This window comes from Phascolarctos cinereus, unplaced genomic scaffold, assembly GCF_003287225.1.
Source record: "Phascolarctos cinereus isolate Bilbo 61053 unplaced genomic scaffold, phaCin_HiC Scaffold_726;HRSCAF=1367, whole genome shotgun sequence".
NCBI classification, from domain to species: domain Eukaryota; kingdom Metazoa; phylum Chordata; class Mammalia; order Diprotodontia; family Phascolarctidae; genus Phascolarctos; species Phascolarctos cinereus.
The window spans coordinates 173,341,251-173,359,643 of record NW_027556098.1 but is presented as its reverse complement, the minus strand read 5'-3'; the positions used below and the strand labels follow the sequence as shown (position 1 = coordinate 173,359,643).

Below are 18,393 nucleotides of genomic sequence, written 5' to 3'. Positions count from 1 at the left end.
ATGTGACCCTGGACAAGTCACTTAACTGTTGCGGTCTGTCCCAGTTTCCTTCTTTGTAAAATGGGCCTATTAATACCATCTACTTTTCTGGGTTCTTATGGGGTTAGAACGAGTTAGATTCATAAAGCACTTTGCAAACCTTAATGTGTTACATAGATGTTAGTTGTCGTTGTTAATCTTCCTCATGCACAGATTTGATCACGTTATTCCTCACTTCAAAAATCTTCAGTGACTTCTTATTGCCTACTGAGTGATGTTCAGATCCCTGCATGCCATTTAGGGGCGCCCCCCAATTTAGGGCTGCCCTACCTTGTCTCATTACTCCCTTCTATACACACACACACACAAACACACATACACACATACTTTATTCCATCAAAACTAGATTCTTAGAATTCCACCGAACATACCCTGTCCTTGCTTACGTTGTCCCTTACATCTGTAATGTTTGCCCTTCTTCCTCTTTGTCTGTTGAAATTTTATCCATTTTTTAAATACCAGTTCAAATGCCATGAAGCTTTCCCTTATCTTTTCATGCTTAAATAGCACTTTGTTTTGCAAACCTACAAGACGCATAAATTATCATGTAACGTAGCTGTCTCAGTTTGTGTCTTCTCTCCCTATTGGATTACTTGTTCCATGAGGACAGGGACTATGGATTTAAATAAACTTTATATCTTCCTCAGTGCCTATCAGAGTAAGCAATAAATGTTTGACTGATTGAATTTTAGTATTAGCCCAAGTGAAACATATTTATGTAGATAAACCTTCAAGGGAAAAGTAAGCAAAAGCCAGTTAGAAATGATTTTTGGTTTATCTGCAACAAGGCTTTTTTTCCATAAGCACAAATCATTGAGAGTGAAATGTCTGCAGTCTTTGTATAATCCTTGAAAGTGACTTTTCGTGTAAATTCCATGAAGGCAGTTACCATGTTTTCATCTTTATCTCCCCAGTGCTTTGCACATAGGAGGCAGCTGGTAAAAGTTTGTCGAATTGATAATAGTTCTGTTTAAAACCAGTGAGTTGCATTTGTAAGAGGAACCACTTTTTATCAGAACTTCTTGTACTCAATTTTATTATTATAATAATATTATTATTATTATCATTATTACTGAAGTCTTCCCAACCTCCCATATGAATTAGGATTTGAAGCACCTATATTCCAAGGTATTGAAAATACCATAATTTTTAAACTGGACAGAGTCACTAGTTCCCCATCAGTCCTTTGTAGGCCACATCTCTCTGTTTAAGCAGCTAAGTTCAAAACTTACGATCAAGTCACTGTGTCGCTGAAGCAGTTTTCATAGGCAGCATGGTATTGTGCAAAGACCACTGGATGGAGTCTCATAACTTCTGGGCCTTGATCCTGGCTCTCACACTTACTAGCTGAGGGATCCAGGGAAAGTCACTCAGCCTCTCTGTCGTTTAGGTTTTATCCTCTGTAAAAGAGGATAGTACTTGAACTACTACCTTCACAGGATGGTTGTAAGAAAAGTACTTTGTAAACTATAAAGCTCTACCTTAAAAAGAGCTGGTCTTATTGCTTATTGTTACTAGGAATTATTGTTACTAGGAAAATAGCCCCAGTATAGGCTAAAAAATATTTATCTTAGTGTCATCTTCCCTTGCCAAAGGAAGAACTGGACAAACATTTTGTCGGTTGGATTTATCCTCCCAGATTGCTATCTCTAACTTCCAGTGGCAAATGAGAGAGGAATGATGCAGACCACCAGAGTCCGCGAGACAGATATGGAAGGGGCTTAGGAGTAACAGATAAGCCACCCCTCTCAGTATAGGTATCTAAACAATTCTGCAATAATTCTGAGAGGCAGTGTGATGTAGTGGAAAGGACCTGGAACTTAAAGCTGAAAGACCTAGCTCTGTGGTAGTAATGGGCAAATCCTTCCCCTACTCTGGGCTTCAGTTTCTTTCCCTATAAGTGAAGGAGTGGATTCAATGAATTATCAGGCCTCTTCCAGCTCTAATGTTCTACGTAGGAATTCTTCTGTCTTGGGAATCCAAGAGTGGAGATGAGAACATTGCCTCTGCTGTACTTCTGCTGCCATCTGGTGGTTCAACTACATAGCGCTGGGCCTATTTCCCTTTCTGTAGGGAGACAGGACTTAAAGGTTAGGCTGGACTAGGGAACCAAAGGGATGAAAGTGATTTTAGGTTAGTAAGTTTTTATTGTCCTTACACTCAGGCAAAGTAGCTACTTGTCTGTATGGTAAGATTTGGGGGGGAACCTAAATACTGTCTCTGCTTGAGCTCTTTAACAAGGAATAAAACCTTTTACTCTATCTTTAGAGAAAAGGTTTAAAATTAAAATGTATGTACCCCTGGGAGAGGCAAAATATTGACTAAAATAATTCATGCTGACGTATGAGTGACTAATTTTAGAATCCTCTTCTGAGACTAAATTTTAATTCCCTGAATAGAAGAGAGACTGAGATTACTGGTCACTGTAAAGGGAGGAGTACCATCAAAATGAGGTGAAGGGAGAGAGTATCAGTGTAAAATATTTCCTGCTTCACAATTCTGCTTAGGCTGATCCTGTAAGACATGTTCCTTTCCCTGAAGGGGCTTATTTTCTCATTGGTGAAGCCTTATACATATGAAACAACTGAGAATTTGATATCCTATTTAAGTACCAGAATGAATGGTACAAATTTGTGGAAGAGTTTAAATCTCTTTGAATACATCCTCATGCTTGATAAGTAAAGCCTAAACAGGCAGGAAATCCCTCTCCTTAAAGATCTCCAAGGAGATTCCACAGCTTCCCTCCTAGTCTATTTGTAATGACCTCTCTCCCTAAATTATTGGCCATGAAGCTGATCTAATGACAACTGAGGCTGAGGAGAAGCCTGTATGAAATAGAAGAAAAGAAAACAGACCTCCAGGGATTGACATCTTGCATTCCACCAAAGGACCCAAATTCCACAGATGCTCTAAGAACATTTAGTAGCTGATCCAAGCTAGATTGGGAGAGTAAAAACTTTGTGAGTCACATCATATATGGGAGTAGATAGAATTCACTTTCCTGTACCCTAAGGTTCTCTTCTCCATGAGAGTTCAGTACAGAAGCAGTGACCTGGTGATGCTTAACTATTAACCCCATGTTTTATTTACTTTGCAGATCAGAAAACCACTTGGAGAATACCAGTAAGGCTAAGTCAGAGGTAAGTGGACTTTCTTCTCATGTAACTGCTTTGTCTTCTGAGATGTGGGAAATGCTATAGATAAAGAATTCAATTATAAAATACTCTATAACTTTGTGGTAGTGGTATTATTCCTCCATGGATGTAGCTGCTGAGGGGGAAGAGAAGGTTGAAGAAAGCAGGATGTGACAGCAAGACTTGAGATTTTATTTTTATAAATATACACACACGTATATATGTATTCAATATGTATGCATATGTTAGTATATGTCCTATATACATATACACAGGAGTGTGTGTATATGGATAGATAGATCAATAGATAGATAGAACTAACATTTCTCCTGTTCCCTAAAGTGCTTTTCTCCACAAAAGGTCAGTATGAAAAGTGTGTGCATGTGCGCATGCACACATGCATGCTTGCATTTGAGATGTGGCATAGAGCAGTGGATAGAGAATCAGTCTCAGAGCCAGAAAGAAAGTCCCACCAAGTCCCACTGGCCATGTGACACCAACCAAGCAACTCATTAAACCTCTCTGTACTCTAGGCAACTCCCTCAGACTAAGATTTGTGCAGTAGGTGCTGACCTGCATTGGTAGGAATTTCCTCATCTGGGAGTTCTCTATATGTATAATGTATGTGAAGGTATAGTTATCTGTATCTATAAATGCAGGGCAGCTAGGTGGCACAGTGGATAGAGTGTCAGACCTGGAGTCAGGAAGACTTATCTTTCTGAGTTCAAATCTTGCCTCAGATACGTCCTAGCTGTGTGACCCTGGATAAGTCACTTAACCTGGTTTGCCTCAGTTTCCTCATCTGTAAAATGAGCTGGAGAAGGAAATGGCAAACCACTCCAGTATCTTTGCCAAGAAAACCCCAAATGAGTTCACAAAGAGTCAGACACGGCTGAAATGATTGAATGACAACAAAATCTATAAATGTAGCTGGATGATTTAAAAAAAAAGTTTCTCTCTGAGTATTCATTCTTCTCCATATTATGTTATTTGTTATATGTGCCCTTAGATAAGGTCCCAGGAGTCTGAAAGTCTGTAGCTGGATGACATTGCTTTGCCAAACACAAAAAGATAATTTGGATTCTGAAGTGCCATTGATACCACTAATGGGAAGTTTAGCCCTTTAAGACCTGTTCTGCCATGCACAGTTCTCTGGAAGGAATCATTTGTTACTTAATGCCACCCTGCCATGGCTTTAATTAGAAGAGATTACCCAAGGTGACAAGATGCTAGTCTCCTGCTGGTGTCTAAATACCTGGACCAAAACTATGTGTTTGGTTTTTGAAAGAGTAGGTTTAGATCCTGAGATGAGACTCTTTCCTGACAACTTAATTCTCATGGAGAATGAATGAGACATATGACTAACTCATATAGTCCAGCTCTCATTATTTCTTTGGCCCTTCCTAGTTGAGCGTTGGAGTTAAGTCTTGGATATGGAGGACGTCTATGAGATGTGCTTCATTTTTTAGAAACTGTTTTACAATGTTCTCTCTCTAGGCACATGTTTACTCCACAGTAACTACACAGCCTGTGATTGAGGAAGAGGAATCAAGCAGAGCCTCCGAGGCCACTTACATGACGATGGTGAGAAAGCAGGCTTTAGGTCATTACTGAGTCATGTGCCAAGTGGTTCTGGAAGGACCAGAGATTTGAGGAGGGTGAAGACATATGTTCACATAGTCAGGGGTTAGGTGGGGATGGGGATGAGGGTGAGGGACCAGAAGGTCTGGAGATTATTCTAATTTACAAAGGGATAACTGGATTGGACAATATAGTCAAACATGCTCTTGGAGCATGTTTAAGTAGTGAGAGACCGTAGGCCTGAGGGCCCACCCTAGGTCCACCCAAGTTAGGCAATATCCCTGCCAACAGTGTCCATTGAGAATGTGATAGTAGGCAAAACCACATTACAATGACAATGTCATCCCGGGGGTGGTCAGCCTTGGGGAGGGGAGAGTGCTTGGTTTTAATGGCATTATTGAGAAATGACTTTTTGGGCTATTTCTAGGGTGTGGCCGTCTTAGCAATTGGACATGTTGTGATGAGACCCTTAGAGTAGTATTTTATTGCAAGGAACTGATTTTCCTTTCAGATGAAGTTCTCAGCAGGGTTTATCAAGCCTTAATATTAGGGAGCAGCCTGGTGTATTGCATACTCCTGAATAACAGAAAGAAGTTTGATTCTGGTCTTTTTGTTGTTCACTTCCCCTGGGGAGTACTACACCTAGAGCAGTCACTTGGCATTTCAGGGAAGAGGAGTGAGGCTGGTGGTGAACAAGATGCTATTTATAGAATAATTATAGTGAATTAAGTCCGTTAAGGAGCAGTGTTTATTCCAGTATGGGTATGGCCTGCTTTTTGTTTCCTAGAGTGATGGGGCTTTGTGTTTTCTCCTCATGGCAGCAAATGAGACACAGGACTTCTGACTGAATTCAGCTAGCACAAGCTCTTCCTGAGTAATGCTGAAGTCAGCCAGGGTAACATTGGCTCCACCTTGGAGTGTCAGTTGGAGCCAATATTTTCCCCCACTTCCTGTTATCTGCCATTTTTATGAGCTGGGGCAGTAGCTGCCGGTTCTCAGCCTAAAGAAATCTACTAATGTAACTGCATTTTGATTGTAACTGTGCTCTACCAGCTTGAGTAGGAAGTCTGAGATGAATAACTGATGTTGGTGATAATGACTGTGATCTTTAAAGATGATTTCACTGATTTCCTGTTGAATGCTTTGTAAAATACAGAATACAGGAAATTCAATCATCGTTTTGTAAGAGATTGATTTCATAACCTTAGAGGATTGGTCTGGAATCTTTTTGAAAAGCTCACTGGCTTCACCATCGAGTTGATGGCCTTCTTTAATTATGTGGCTTTTACACGTGTCTAATTGGACAGCTAGGTGGCACAGGGTGCTGGTCTGGGCAAGAAGACTAAACTTCCTGAGTTCAAATCTGGCCTTAGACACTTACTAGCTATGTGACCTTGGGCAAGTCACTTCACCCTGTTTGCCTTAGTTTCCTTATCTGTAAAAAGGAGCTGGAGAAGGAAATTACAAACCATTCCAGTGTCTTTGCCAAGAAAACCCCAGATGGGGTCATGAAGAGCTGGACATGACTGAAAACAACTGAACAGCAACAATCTGATGTCAAGGTCTGTTATCTCTGCTCTTTCTCAGGTATATTTTGGGCTCCTGACAGATATATTTTGTGTCTTTTTTTTTCCTACTTCACAGCAACCAGTTTGGCCTTCTTGGAGAGCAGAGCAGAAGAAATCTTCTGCAATAATGCCAGAAACAGAACAAACTCTTGAAAGACCAAGGTTTGCCAAAAGACCCCCAACAAAGGAAGATCCTGGCTCTCAGTAGCCCTTGATTTTCCTGAGCCACAACTGCAGTTGATGTCCTAAAGCTCTCCTGCAGTCTTCTCTGTTTGCTGCTTGGGTTGAGGGGTTGAAATGAGGAGACCTTGATTTGTGACGGAAAGAGACTGGAGCGCTTGGGAGAGATAGTCCTCAGATTGGTAATGGGCCAGAGGTTTAATTCAACAACAGATGCAGTGGAGCAGACCGCTCTGAAGCATTTGCTGAGTGTAGAGCCCTCTGGGGAAGATGTAAACTGTGGTAAGACATGGCCCTTGCCTGCATGGAGCTTATGTTATGTCTCCCGAGCAAGCGTGTGATCCTTGTTGGATGGGTACATCAAACTGTCAAAACAGACATTGTTATTGTAGAGGAAGTTATTATGAAGAAGCTTAAAAACATCATAAATCAATTCAGAATGTTTTGTTTTATAATGACTAAAAATTATCTGTAAATAAATGTATTCAGAGGAAATCATCTTTCCCTTCACCCCTCCCTTTTCTGCCCTGCCCCCCGCCAATAGATAAGCCAATAGATACCTAGAATGCAATATCCTGATCACACTATAAAAGTAGCACATGCAGGTGCATATAACGCTATTGGTGCTATTGATTCTTTCTCTCTTTATGTGGTAGGAGAGTATGGGTTTCATTCCTAGCCTGTAGATAATACTTTCCAGAATTAATGAGTATCTGTCTTTCCTGAGATTGCATATTCATAGAATAATGGCATTAAGGATGTAGGAGCAGACGGATTCACATAAGTGTAAATTCCTTATGTTGTCATTGAAGGCTCTTTCCAGCATTTTCTCCTCCATGTACTCTGTTCTATCCAAACTGGATTAATCTCCATCCCCTGTATGTTTTCTATACTTTCTTGCCTCAGTGACTTTGTTCAAGCTGTGCTCTGACAACGCATCTAACATGTGTCTAAGATGTGTCTAACATGTACACCTCCCTTCCCATAACCTTCAGAACTCTTACCTAAAGCCCAACTCAAATGTGACCCCTTTGAGGAAGTCTTGTCTGATTTCCTGCAAATTAGTGATATAATTCCCTGCTTGGACCTCACTTTACTTACATCTGTCTCATGTACTTACTGTATAACATTCTGTATTATAGTTATTTGTGTGTGTGTCATATTCTGCTACTAGACTGTAAGCTCTAAGATGGAGGAAGCTTTTCTTTTCTAAACTTTGTATTTTTCTTTTTCTTTTTAGGCAGTTGGGGTTAAGTGATTTGCCCAGTGTCACGCAGCTAGTAAGTGTCAAGTGTCTGGTCTGAGACTAGATTTTAACTCAGGTCCTCCTGACTTCAGGACCGGTGCTCTATCCACTGCACCACCTAGCTGCCTCTAAACTTTGTATTTTTCCCAGTGCCTAACACAGTGTTCTGTAGACAGAAGGACTCTGCACCTCAGTCTCTCTCTGGTTTTAATTTCAGGTTGAAATACTTAATAAAGGCTTTTAAAATGGAATTGAGCTGAACCATTGATTTTTTTCTGGGGTCCATCTAAAGGAACACTTAAGAACAGAGCTGAGTGAGCTAGAGGTGCCACTAGACAAGACAGGATGTTTTACATTGAAAGTGTAGAAATAAACTTTCCTTCTAAAGCTCCAGAATTCAACTTTGGCATATTCCATCCCAGGTATGGGAGAAGGGATTGTTGATAAAGGTCTCTTTTAATACCTTAATACTCAGCTTTTTCATAACCACAGATTATGAAAGTCCAGGAAATGCTCAATGCCGATTTCCTATAGCCCTGCCTGAAATCATGAGAAAAAACTCTCCCTAGTCATGGATCTGCTCATTCCCTAATACTTTCCTACCAGAAGGATAATTCTTAAATTTAAGGGAATTGGAGAAACTTGAAAATATTTAAGTCTATTTCTAGCCCCTGCACTTTTTTCATTTGTCTCCCCCTCCCACTTTTTTTTATGAGTCCAGCTGCCAGATATCTTTTGTTGGTCCCGGGCAGCACTTAATAATGTCTGATTAGCAAAAACATTAAGCAAAGTAGGCAATTATCTTACATTGATACAGCTCATTATTTCTTATTTACTTTTGCTTCTATTGGTAGCCTATATCAGCAGGAAGCCTTTAAAAACACAATAATCCTGGAAAAGTATAAACCAGGGAACTCAGTTTAATCCAATGATTTGCATAAATGGGAATGGCAATGTTCATCTCCAAGTTGGTGAGAGAGGATGGGCAGGCTGGATGATTTTCAAGTTCCCCCAAATGTAACCACAAAAATGCACTTCAGAGCCAAGAATAAGTGATTTATCCATGTCCTCATTTTTATCCATTAGTGTGAATAAGAGGGAATTGACTGTGTAGACAGTTAGATTTGGAGATTTTTTTTAAACCCAGTAGGAATAGGTTGAAAACCTTGAGTATACCTACTTAAAGACTACATGAACCTTCCAGGCCAGGTTGATGTCTTTAGACACTTATCACTAGCCTGCTCTTTGTTTTCTGTTTTTGTTTTTTTGGAGACAGACTGAGTGCTTACATCAGCAGCTTAAAAAACAAAACAAAACAAAACACAACAACAACAGCCCAGTGAGCTGACTATATTGTGAGAAAAAAGGGAAAGAAGCCTGAATGCCACCCTAGCATTTATTGCAATTCTTCTTTTTTGGCAGTTGGGGTTAAGTGACTTGCCCAGGGTCACACAGCTAGTAAGTGTCAAGTGTTTGGTCTGAAGCCAGATTTGAACTCAGGTCCTCCTGACTCCAGGGCCAGTGCTCTATTCACTGTGCCACCTAGCTGCCCCGACATGCTAGTATTTATAAAATGTTAAAAGATGTAGGAGGCCTCTAGCACTTTGGGTAAAACTTCTGTGGAGCTGGATCCCATTTATCTTTCCTTGTATGCAGCATCTTCCTGGGAATGTCTAATTTTTATCTACCCTCTTAGGGCCAGCCTTATACTCACTCAGTTGTTTAGAGCTGATGAAACTACAGTGGTAAATTTGAGCTCTCTACTACTGATTTGGTAACTTTTTATGAAGCAAAGGTACTGAGAGGTACAGGGAATAAATGTGGTGTATGGAACAATGAGAGACAAAGTTGGATAGATGGAGTGGAGCCAGATTATAGAAAGCCTTGAATGCGAGGATATTAACATCCTACATATGCTTCCTACTCCAATATAAAGAGGAGAACTGTTAAAGGTTCTGAGAGCAGGGAGCAAGAGGGGGAGAGAGAGAGTGAGAGACAGAGAAAGAAACTAATGATGGGCCAGTTTCTACTTTTGCTCATTAATGGGATCAGTCAACAATGTGTAGTTAACTCAGTGAAACCCATTACCACCCTCAAACCATCATTAGATAATGGTTTAGTAACATCATTTTCATGAATGAAGGATGGAGTGTGTTTGTGTTCATGTTTGTGTATGTAGAGTTGGGGAAGAGGAAGAGTATCATCCAAGGAATATATTTTTAATTAAATTTTAATTTTTTTGTTTAATAAACTTTAATTTTCTCTTCTTCTCATCTGCTACCCTTTCCCCTTACTAAGAAACAAACAAACAAACAAACAGGTGGACTTCAGAAAAACCTGGAGAGAGTTGTATGGATTGAAGCTGAGTGAAGTGAGCAGAACCAGGAGAACACTGTACATAGTAACAGCCATGTTGTTCGATGACTAATGTTGATAGACTTAGCCCTTTCCGCAATGCAAGGATCTCCAAAAGTCTCATGATGGAAAATGCTCTCCACATCCAAAGAAAGAACGATGGAGTTTGAATGCAGATGAAAACATACTATTTGCTCTTTTTTTCTTCTTCTATTTTTGTTTTGTTTCTTCTTTCCTGTGGTTCCTTCTATTGGTTCTAATTCTTCCTTACAACATGACTAGTGTGAAAATATGTTTAATAGTAATGTATATGTATAGCCTATATCAGATTGTATGCCATCTTGGAAAGGGAGGTGGGGAGGGAGGGGGAGAAAAATTTAAAACTCAAAAGCTTATGGAAATGATTGTTGATAAATCAAAATAAATTAATAAAAAAAAGATAAAAGAAAAAATTCCTTGTAATAATAGTAAAAATTCCCATATTGGCCACGTCCAAAAATATGTGTCTCATCCTACATATTGAGTCCATCAGGATATGGACAGTATTCATCAGTCCTCTGGAATTATGATTGCTCGTTGCATTGATTAGAGTTCTTAAGCCTTTCAAAATTATTCATTTTTACAATGTCATTATGGTATAAATTGTTCTGATTCTGCTCTTTTTAGTCTGCATCAGTTTATACAAGTCTTCCTGGGTTTCTCTGAAACCACCCCCATTGTCATTTCTTACCACATAATTGTATTTCATTACATTGATATACCATATTTTGTTCAGCCATTCCCCAGTTGATGGTTATTTTCTTAGTTTTTAGTTCTTTGCCACTACAAAAAGAACTGCTATAAATATTTTTGTACCCATGTCCTTTTCCGCTTTCTTTAATCTCCAGAAAGGAGGCCTAGTAAGGATATCTCTGGATCAAAGGGTATGTATAATTTAATAACACTTTGGGTTTAGTTCCAAGTTGCTTTCCAGAATGGTTATCAAATTTACAGCTCTAACAGTGCATTAATGTACCTGTTTTCAGACATCCTTTCCAATATTTGTCATTTTCTTTTTTTGGAAACTTAACCAGTGTGATGGGTTTAGGGTAGAAGTTTGGAGTTGCTTTAATGTGCATTTATTCATTTATTAGTGATTTGGAGCATTTTTCCTGTGGTTATTGATAGCTTAGGTTTTAAGAGATTATTAATAACCAACTAATATTGGGGAGATCCAAGGCTTTTTCCCCTTTCTGTTTCCTCATTCAAAGCCCAGTCCTTGTGCCTATCACATTGATGATAGATAAAATTGCCCAAGCTCAACTATAGTCACTTCACTACTGTCTCTATTCTAAAGTATTATTTCTATAGTAAACATTCTTTTTTTTCTTTTATTATTATTTTCTTTTTAAATTTTTTTAAATTTTGAGTTCCAATTTCTCTCCCTACCTCCAACTCCTTCCCATTGAGAAGGCAAACTATATGATATGAATTATGCATGTTAAGACATGTAAAACATATTGCTGTATTAGCCATGTTGTAAAAAAAAACCAAGAAAAATAAAAATAAGAAAAGTGAAAAAAATTCTTCAATCTGAACTCAAAGTTCCTCAGCTCTATGTCTCTGGATGTGGATAGCATAGAAGCATTATTTCTTTAAGAAATGCTTGTGGTTAGTAGATTACCTAAATACATGCTTCTCACCCTACTCAACCAGAAGAACTTACAGTCTTCTGAGAATCTAATCTAGGGCCCATTGTGTTCTACTCTGGCAGGACTGGGCAGATCACTTTTGTCTAGATTGTTGGAGGTGGGGGTGGGCTAGGCATAGAGATAGTCTTTTTGTCCAAGAGTAACAGATCAGAGTCAAGTTTCCTCCCCCTCTCGTTAGAATAAGCCCACCTCTCATTATAATATTAATTCTCTCAATTGTAACCAATCAGAGTTGATTTCTGCCAGTTGGAAATACTCACTCTCCAAGAGTATTTAAATGTTGAGCAGCCTTCATGATTCCTCTTTGGCTTCTGAGAGTGCCACTGACCTCTTATGTTAATTATTTGCTAGCCATAATTAACAAAATAATTGTTAATCACCGAGAAATTATGTCTCTTGCACTTTTCATTCATCAAAGTTTCTTCCCTTGATAACTCTCTTCATATCTTTTTGACCATTTATCAATTGGGGAATGTTGTTTATTCTAACAGGTTTAAATCAATTCCATATATACTTTGGAAATGAGAGAAAATTGCTACAAAGATTACTTTTTCCCAGTTAACTGTTTCCTTCTAATCTAAGCAGTCTTGGATTTGCTTGTGCAAAAACTTCTAAATTCAATATAATCAAAATTGTGCATTTTATCTTCTGTGAACACCTATCTTTGGTTATGAACTATTCTTCTAGGGATAGACCTGAAAGATAACTTCTTCCTTGCTCCTGTAATTTGTTTATGATATGACCTTTTACATGGAGGTCATGTGTCTATTTTCCCCAGGACTATTTAAATAGATTAAATATTGGAAATTTCTCATAGAACTTCATATGGCTCCCTAAATGCTCTGTATAGTTGCTAATATAATCTTCCTATAAGATTGACCTCTTTCCTTCTTATCCTAGATGCATTAATATTGTCTGTGCAGAAACTTTTCAGTTTCAAGTAATCAAAGTTATCTATTCAAGTAATCAAGGTTATCTGTTTTATCTTTTGTAATTGCCCCTATCTCATTTGGTTAAGAATACATCTCCTTTGCTATCTACTTTAGAAGTCATATATCTTTTAACTTTAATTCCTCCAGAAATTTGTTTAGTTCCATATTTTCTCTCTCTTTTTTTAAATATAAATTTATTTATTTTTAATTTTCAATATTTACTTCCACAAGATTTTGAGTTCCAAATTTTCACCCCATCTCACCTCTCCCCCCACCCCAAGATGAATATCCCTTCCCCTAGTTTATCCTGTCTTCTATCTCTCCCCCCCTTCTCTTATCCCCTTCCCCTTCTATTTTCCTGTAAGGCAGGATAGACTTCTGTACCCCATTTCCTGTATTTCTTATTTCACAGTAGCATGTGAAAACATTTTTTTTAAACATATGTTTTTAAAACTTTAGGTTTCAAATTTTCTCCCTTCCTCCCTCCGCACCCACCCTCATTGAAAAGGCAAGCAACACAATATAGGTCATACATGTGCAGTTATGCAAAACACTTCCATAGTAAACATGTTGTGAAAAACTAACTCTATTTCCCTTAATCCTATCCTGCCCTCCCATTTATTCTGTTCTTTCTTTTGACCCTGTCCCTCCTCAGAAGTATTTACTTCTGATTACGCCCTTTCCCATTCTGCCCTCCTCTCTGTCATCACCCTGCTCTCTTGTTTCTTTTCTGTTTTTTTTTGTGAGATAATGTACCCCATTCTACCTCTCCCTTTCTTCTTTTCTGAGTATAATCCTCTGTCATCCCTTAATTTTATTCTCCAGATATGACCCCTTAATCTTCAACTCACCCTGTGCCTTCTATCTATCTATATATACATACATATACTTTTTTTCCTCCAACTACCCTAATACTGACAAAGGTCTCATGAGTTAAATATCATCTTTCCATGCAGGAATGTAAACAGTTCAACCTTAATAAGTCTCTTATGATTTCTCTTTCCTGTTTACCTCTTCATGTTCCACTTGAGTTTTGTATTTGAAAGTTAAATTTTCTATTCAGCTATGGTCTTTTCATCAAGAATGCTTGAAAGTCCTCTATTTCACTGAATGAAAATTTTTCCCCCTGAAGGATTATACTCAGTTTTGCTGGGTAGGTGATTCTTGGTTGTAATCCTATCTCCTTTGCCCTCCAGAATATTATATTCCATGCCCTGCGGTCCTTTAATGTAGAAGCTGCTAAATCTTGTGTTATCCTGATTGTGTTTCCACAGTACTTGAATTGTTTCTTTCTGGCAGCTTGTAATATTTTCTCCTTGACCTGGGAACTCTGGAATTTGGCTATAATATTCCTAGGAGTTTTCCTTTGGGGATCTCTTTCAGGAGGAGATCTGTGGATTCTTTCAATTTCTATTTTGCCCTCTGGTTCTAATATATCAGGGCAGTTTTCCTTGATAATTTCTTGAAAGATGATGTCTAGGCTCTTTTTTGATCATGGCTTTCAGATAGTCCAATAATTTTTAAATTCTCTCTCCTGGATCTATTTTCCAGGTCAGTTGTTTTTCCAATGAGATATTTCACATTGTTTTCTAATTTTTCATTCTTTTGGATTTGTTTTACAGTGTCTTGATTTCTCATAAAGTCACTAGCTTCCAATTGCTCTATTCTAATTTTTAAGGAAGTATTTTCTTCAGTAATCTTTTGGACTTCCTTTTCCATTTGGCCAATTTTTCTTTTTAGGGCATTTTCCTCCTCATTGGCTTTTTGGACCTCTTTTGCCATTTGGGTTAGGCTATTTTTTAAGGTGTTATTTTCTTCAGTATTTTTTTGGGTCTCCTTTAGCAAGCTGTTGACTTGTTTTTCATGATTTTCTTGCATCACTCTCATTTCTCTTCCCAGTTTTTCCTCTACTTCTCTTACTTGCTTCTCAAAAACCCTTTTGAGCTCTTCCAAGGCCTGGGATTGATTCATATTTTTCTTGGAGGCTTTGGATGTAGAAGCTTTGACTTTGTTGTCTTCTTCTGGTTGTATATTTTGATCTTTTTCACCAAAGTAAGATAATATAGTCTGACTCTTTTTGTGCTGCTTGCTCATGATCCCAGCCAATTACTTGAGTTTTAAACTCTTTGTTAAGGTAAGAGTCTGCTTCCAATGTGGAGAATGTACTGTCCCAGGGATTTGTATAGCTGTTTTCAGAGATACTTGTAGGGACCTCTAAATTTTCAGTTCTTCCAAGGTAGTATGATAAGGGGTGAGGTGTTTACTCTTTTCCTGGCCTGTGACCACAAGTACTCCTTTCTGTCCTGTAACTGTGAGGAGGGTTTCCTCTTTACAGCCACTATAAGCTCTACCACACCAGTGTTCCTCCTCACCCCAGCACACCCCAGAACTGTGACCCAGATCCAAGCATGGGCAAAGCAAGAGATTCCTGCCTCAGCACTGGCAAAGAGATCCCTGCAATCCCTCTCTGATCAGCCACTGGATTCCCCCTCAGTCTATGGGCCGGAAGCTCAGGAAGGCAGCTGCCCCTCCAGGATCATGCTCTTGGGGAATGGAGCTGAGACCCCATGTTCCTCTCTCAGCACCGCAGAAACAGACTTTTCCCACTGACCTTCTAAGTTGTCTTTGGTATTCGTGGATGGAGGAGTCCGGAAACCACCACAGTTGCCCGCGATTCAATCCTCTGAGGCCTGCTCCAGGTTCGCTGTGGCCTGTGCGCCTACTCCCAGCCTGGCGCGATACACCTTTCTGATCAATCATCCAGGTTGTCTTGGGCTGGAAATTTGTTTCACTCTGTCTCTTTGTGGGTTCTGCTGCTTTAGAATTTGTTTAGAGCCATTTTTTATGAGTAAATGGAGGGGTTTGGGGGAGAGCTCAAGCAAGTCACTGCTTTCACTCTGCCATCTTGGCTCCCAAAAAACCATATTTTCTCTTTTTTAATTCTTTATGTTATACTTCTCCAAAACTGATAGAGAGATATTAAAGTCTCCTGTCACTATTGTATTACTGTATAAATCTTTTTGAAGCCCAGAAAATATTTCCTTTATGAATTTGGATGCTGAGGCGTTTGGAGTATATAAGTTTATTACTGATATTGGTTTATTGTCTATAGTTCTTTTCAACATAGTATAGTTTCCTTGTTAATCTTTTTTTTTATTTTTTGAATGTTTGTTTTTGCTTTGTTTGAATCATGATGGCAACTCTTGCTTTTTAGGATTCACTTGATGCATTTTCTTCCCCCTTCCCTCAGCTTCATTTTTCGTGTGTCTTTGTTTTATAAATGTATTTCTTATAAGCAAAACAGATTGTAGGGTTTTGTTTTCTTATCCAATAAATTACTCTTTTTAATTTTATTGGATTGTTTAATCCATTCACATTTAGTGTTCTAATAGTTAGGTTTATGTTTTCTTCTGTCTCTAAAATTGTTTTTTTTTCCAAGTTATGATTTTCTCCTTCTTCTTCTATAAACACAGCATTATGTTCCTTCAGTTATTTTACTTTAATTTTTCTAAGGTGACCGTGTTCCTTTTAGCTCTCTTACCCTTGCCCCTGATCCCCTCTTCTAATTGGTTACCCCTTTCCCTTTAAGGTTTTGTTTATTACTTCCTTTTTCTCTCTTGCTTTTATGTGGTCATATATTTCTCCCATTCTATTTCCTCTCAGTTAGCCAAGTAGATTTCCTCTTTCTCTTCTATCCTCCAGCTAATCCTGTCTGTTAGGTTTTTTTTTTTTACATTTTATTCTTCTGTTCCCCTTTCCAAAAAGGATTTCTCTCAGTCTATTATCCATCTTCTCTTTCCATTTACTTGTTATGCCCTCACTTTCTGATTCATGACCCCTATAATAATCTCTTTTCTCTGTAGTCTTCCTGCCATCAAAGTTTCCAAGATATCCATTCTAGACTCTCCCCAATAGGTGCTTTCTGCTTAACCCATGGATTTCTCCTTTCTGTTGTACCTCACTCTCAGAATAATGCCAATTATTGAAGGTGTCAGAAAAGATACTGGCCTATGGTAGAACCCCATCATTGAGCTATATTCTCTTGTTGACCGTTGTTTCTACATTTTCTCAGAAATTTCCTACGTCCATGCTCTCCTAATCCTCTAGGTGCCAGTTGCTCTGAGGGGTTCCAACTACCTCCTTCCCAGGACAAGCAGACTTTTCAAGCACCAAATATACCAGGCTTCATCCAGTACAAGGTCCGTATCTCTTTTCACCAACCATTTCTTTTCACTCACAGGCGCATTCATCAGTAGAACCCCCTTTCACCACCAAAGCAAGTTCTTCTTTCCTCTCCCATTTTCAGCCTTTCATTTTTTCTCATCTATTCTCCTGTATTTTTCTATTTTTTGAGACCACAGAATTTACCTTCCCCTCCTTGCTAGCTTTTGATCTGACCCTGGCAAATCACACTGCTCACCATCCATCCCCCTGCCACTCCCCCTCCATGTACCCTCCTATGTTGTAATGTAATCTCACAAAAGAAGCATTCAACCTGTAGGCTGGGTGTCACCAGGTTCTGCCCATAGTACCCCCTGTCCACCTCATTGCTGTTACCTCTATCAGATTTTTGCCTTCACCCCTGTCTCCTTGTCTACCTTAGAAAGAAGCCTCTTACTGGTCTTTCTGTTGTCACTGTTGTTGTCCTTGTCTGTTGCATTTATTCACTCCTCCTGCATTTCTGTTATTTGGGATATTCAAGATGCAAACAATCTTTTCACTTCTAGTTTTCTTTCAAAAACATTTCAAACTCTTCTTTATTGAAAGTCTATTTTTTTGTCCTGTATAGTTAGGCTCAGATTTGCAGGATAGGTCACCCTGGGCTATTTCCTGAGCTCTAATGTTCTTCAGAACACATTCCATTCCCTCCTCTTTTTTTAGTGGGTACAGAATAGTCTTGCCTTATTCAAATGTCCTTTCCTTTGTATTTGAAGGTCTTTTTCCTCATGCCTTGCAGAATTTATTGCTTCTGAATTGAATTGTTAAATATAACTATTGTGTATCTTAGAGTTTGCAACCTTGTTTTTTTCCATGCCCTGGAGATAATCTGTGAATTCTTTCAATTGGAATTTCATTTTCTGTGTATAGAAATTCTGGGCATTTCTTTTCTAATATTTCCTTGATTATCCTGTTAAGGTTTTTTGGTCCCGTCATGTTCTTTTGGGAGACCTGTGATCCTTAGATTGTCTCTACATATCCTGACCTCGAGATAAGTATGTTTTACTTGCATAGTGAGCATATTTTATTTTAATGTTATTGTTTTTGCTTCTCTTCTTCTAGGTTGTCTTTCCCATCTGTGCCTTTGTATTTCCAATCTACTCTTCTCTCTTATGTTTCTTTGGTGAGGCTTTCCATTGCAGATTCCAGTTTTTCCATTTTGCTTATTTTTTTTTCTGTGCAGGACATATATTCTGCTCTCCTAAGTCTCATTTCTCTTTTAAACCACTCAGGAACAGGTTGTTGTAGTTTCGTGTTTTCCTCAGTTTCTACAGGGTGCCGTTCTCATCAAGTGTTATAGCATTTTCCTTAGCATTGCATCATTTGTTCATAGATTCCTAAATTTGTTTACTAGATCTGGAGGCCATGTTTTCTTCAGTTGTTACTTTTTTCCTGTTGACTTATCTGTTTATGTTCAAGGTCTTTGAGTTTTCTTCTTCCTGAAATATT

General features: G+C 38.6%; 1 protein-coding gene across 2 annotated transcripts in view; it reads left to right on the top strand.

Annotated features, from left to right (window-relative positions):
- The window catches only part of JAML (junction adhesion molecule like), a 32,516-nt gene extending 24,517 nt beyond the window's left edge, over positions 1-7,999 (top strand). For both annotated transcript variants that reach the window (XM_020984772.2, XM_020984770.2), the window contains 3 exons: positions 3,137-3,179; positions 4,671-4,757; positions 6,399-7,999. In XM_020984772.2, coding sequence (XP_020840431.1) covers positions 3,137-3,179; positions 4,671-4,757; positions 6,399-6,530 — 262 coding nt within the window. In that variant the 3' untranslated portion in view covers positions 6,531-7,999. The remainder of the gene's footprint in view (positions 1-3,136; positions 3,180-4,670; positions 4,758-6,398) is intronic.
- The last annotated feature ends 10,394 nt before the right edge of the window (positions 8,000-18,393 follow it).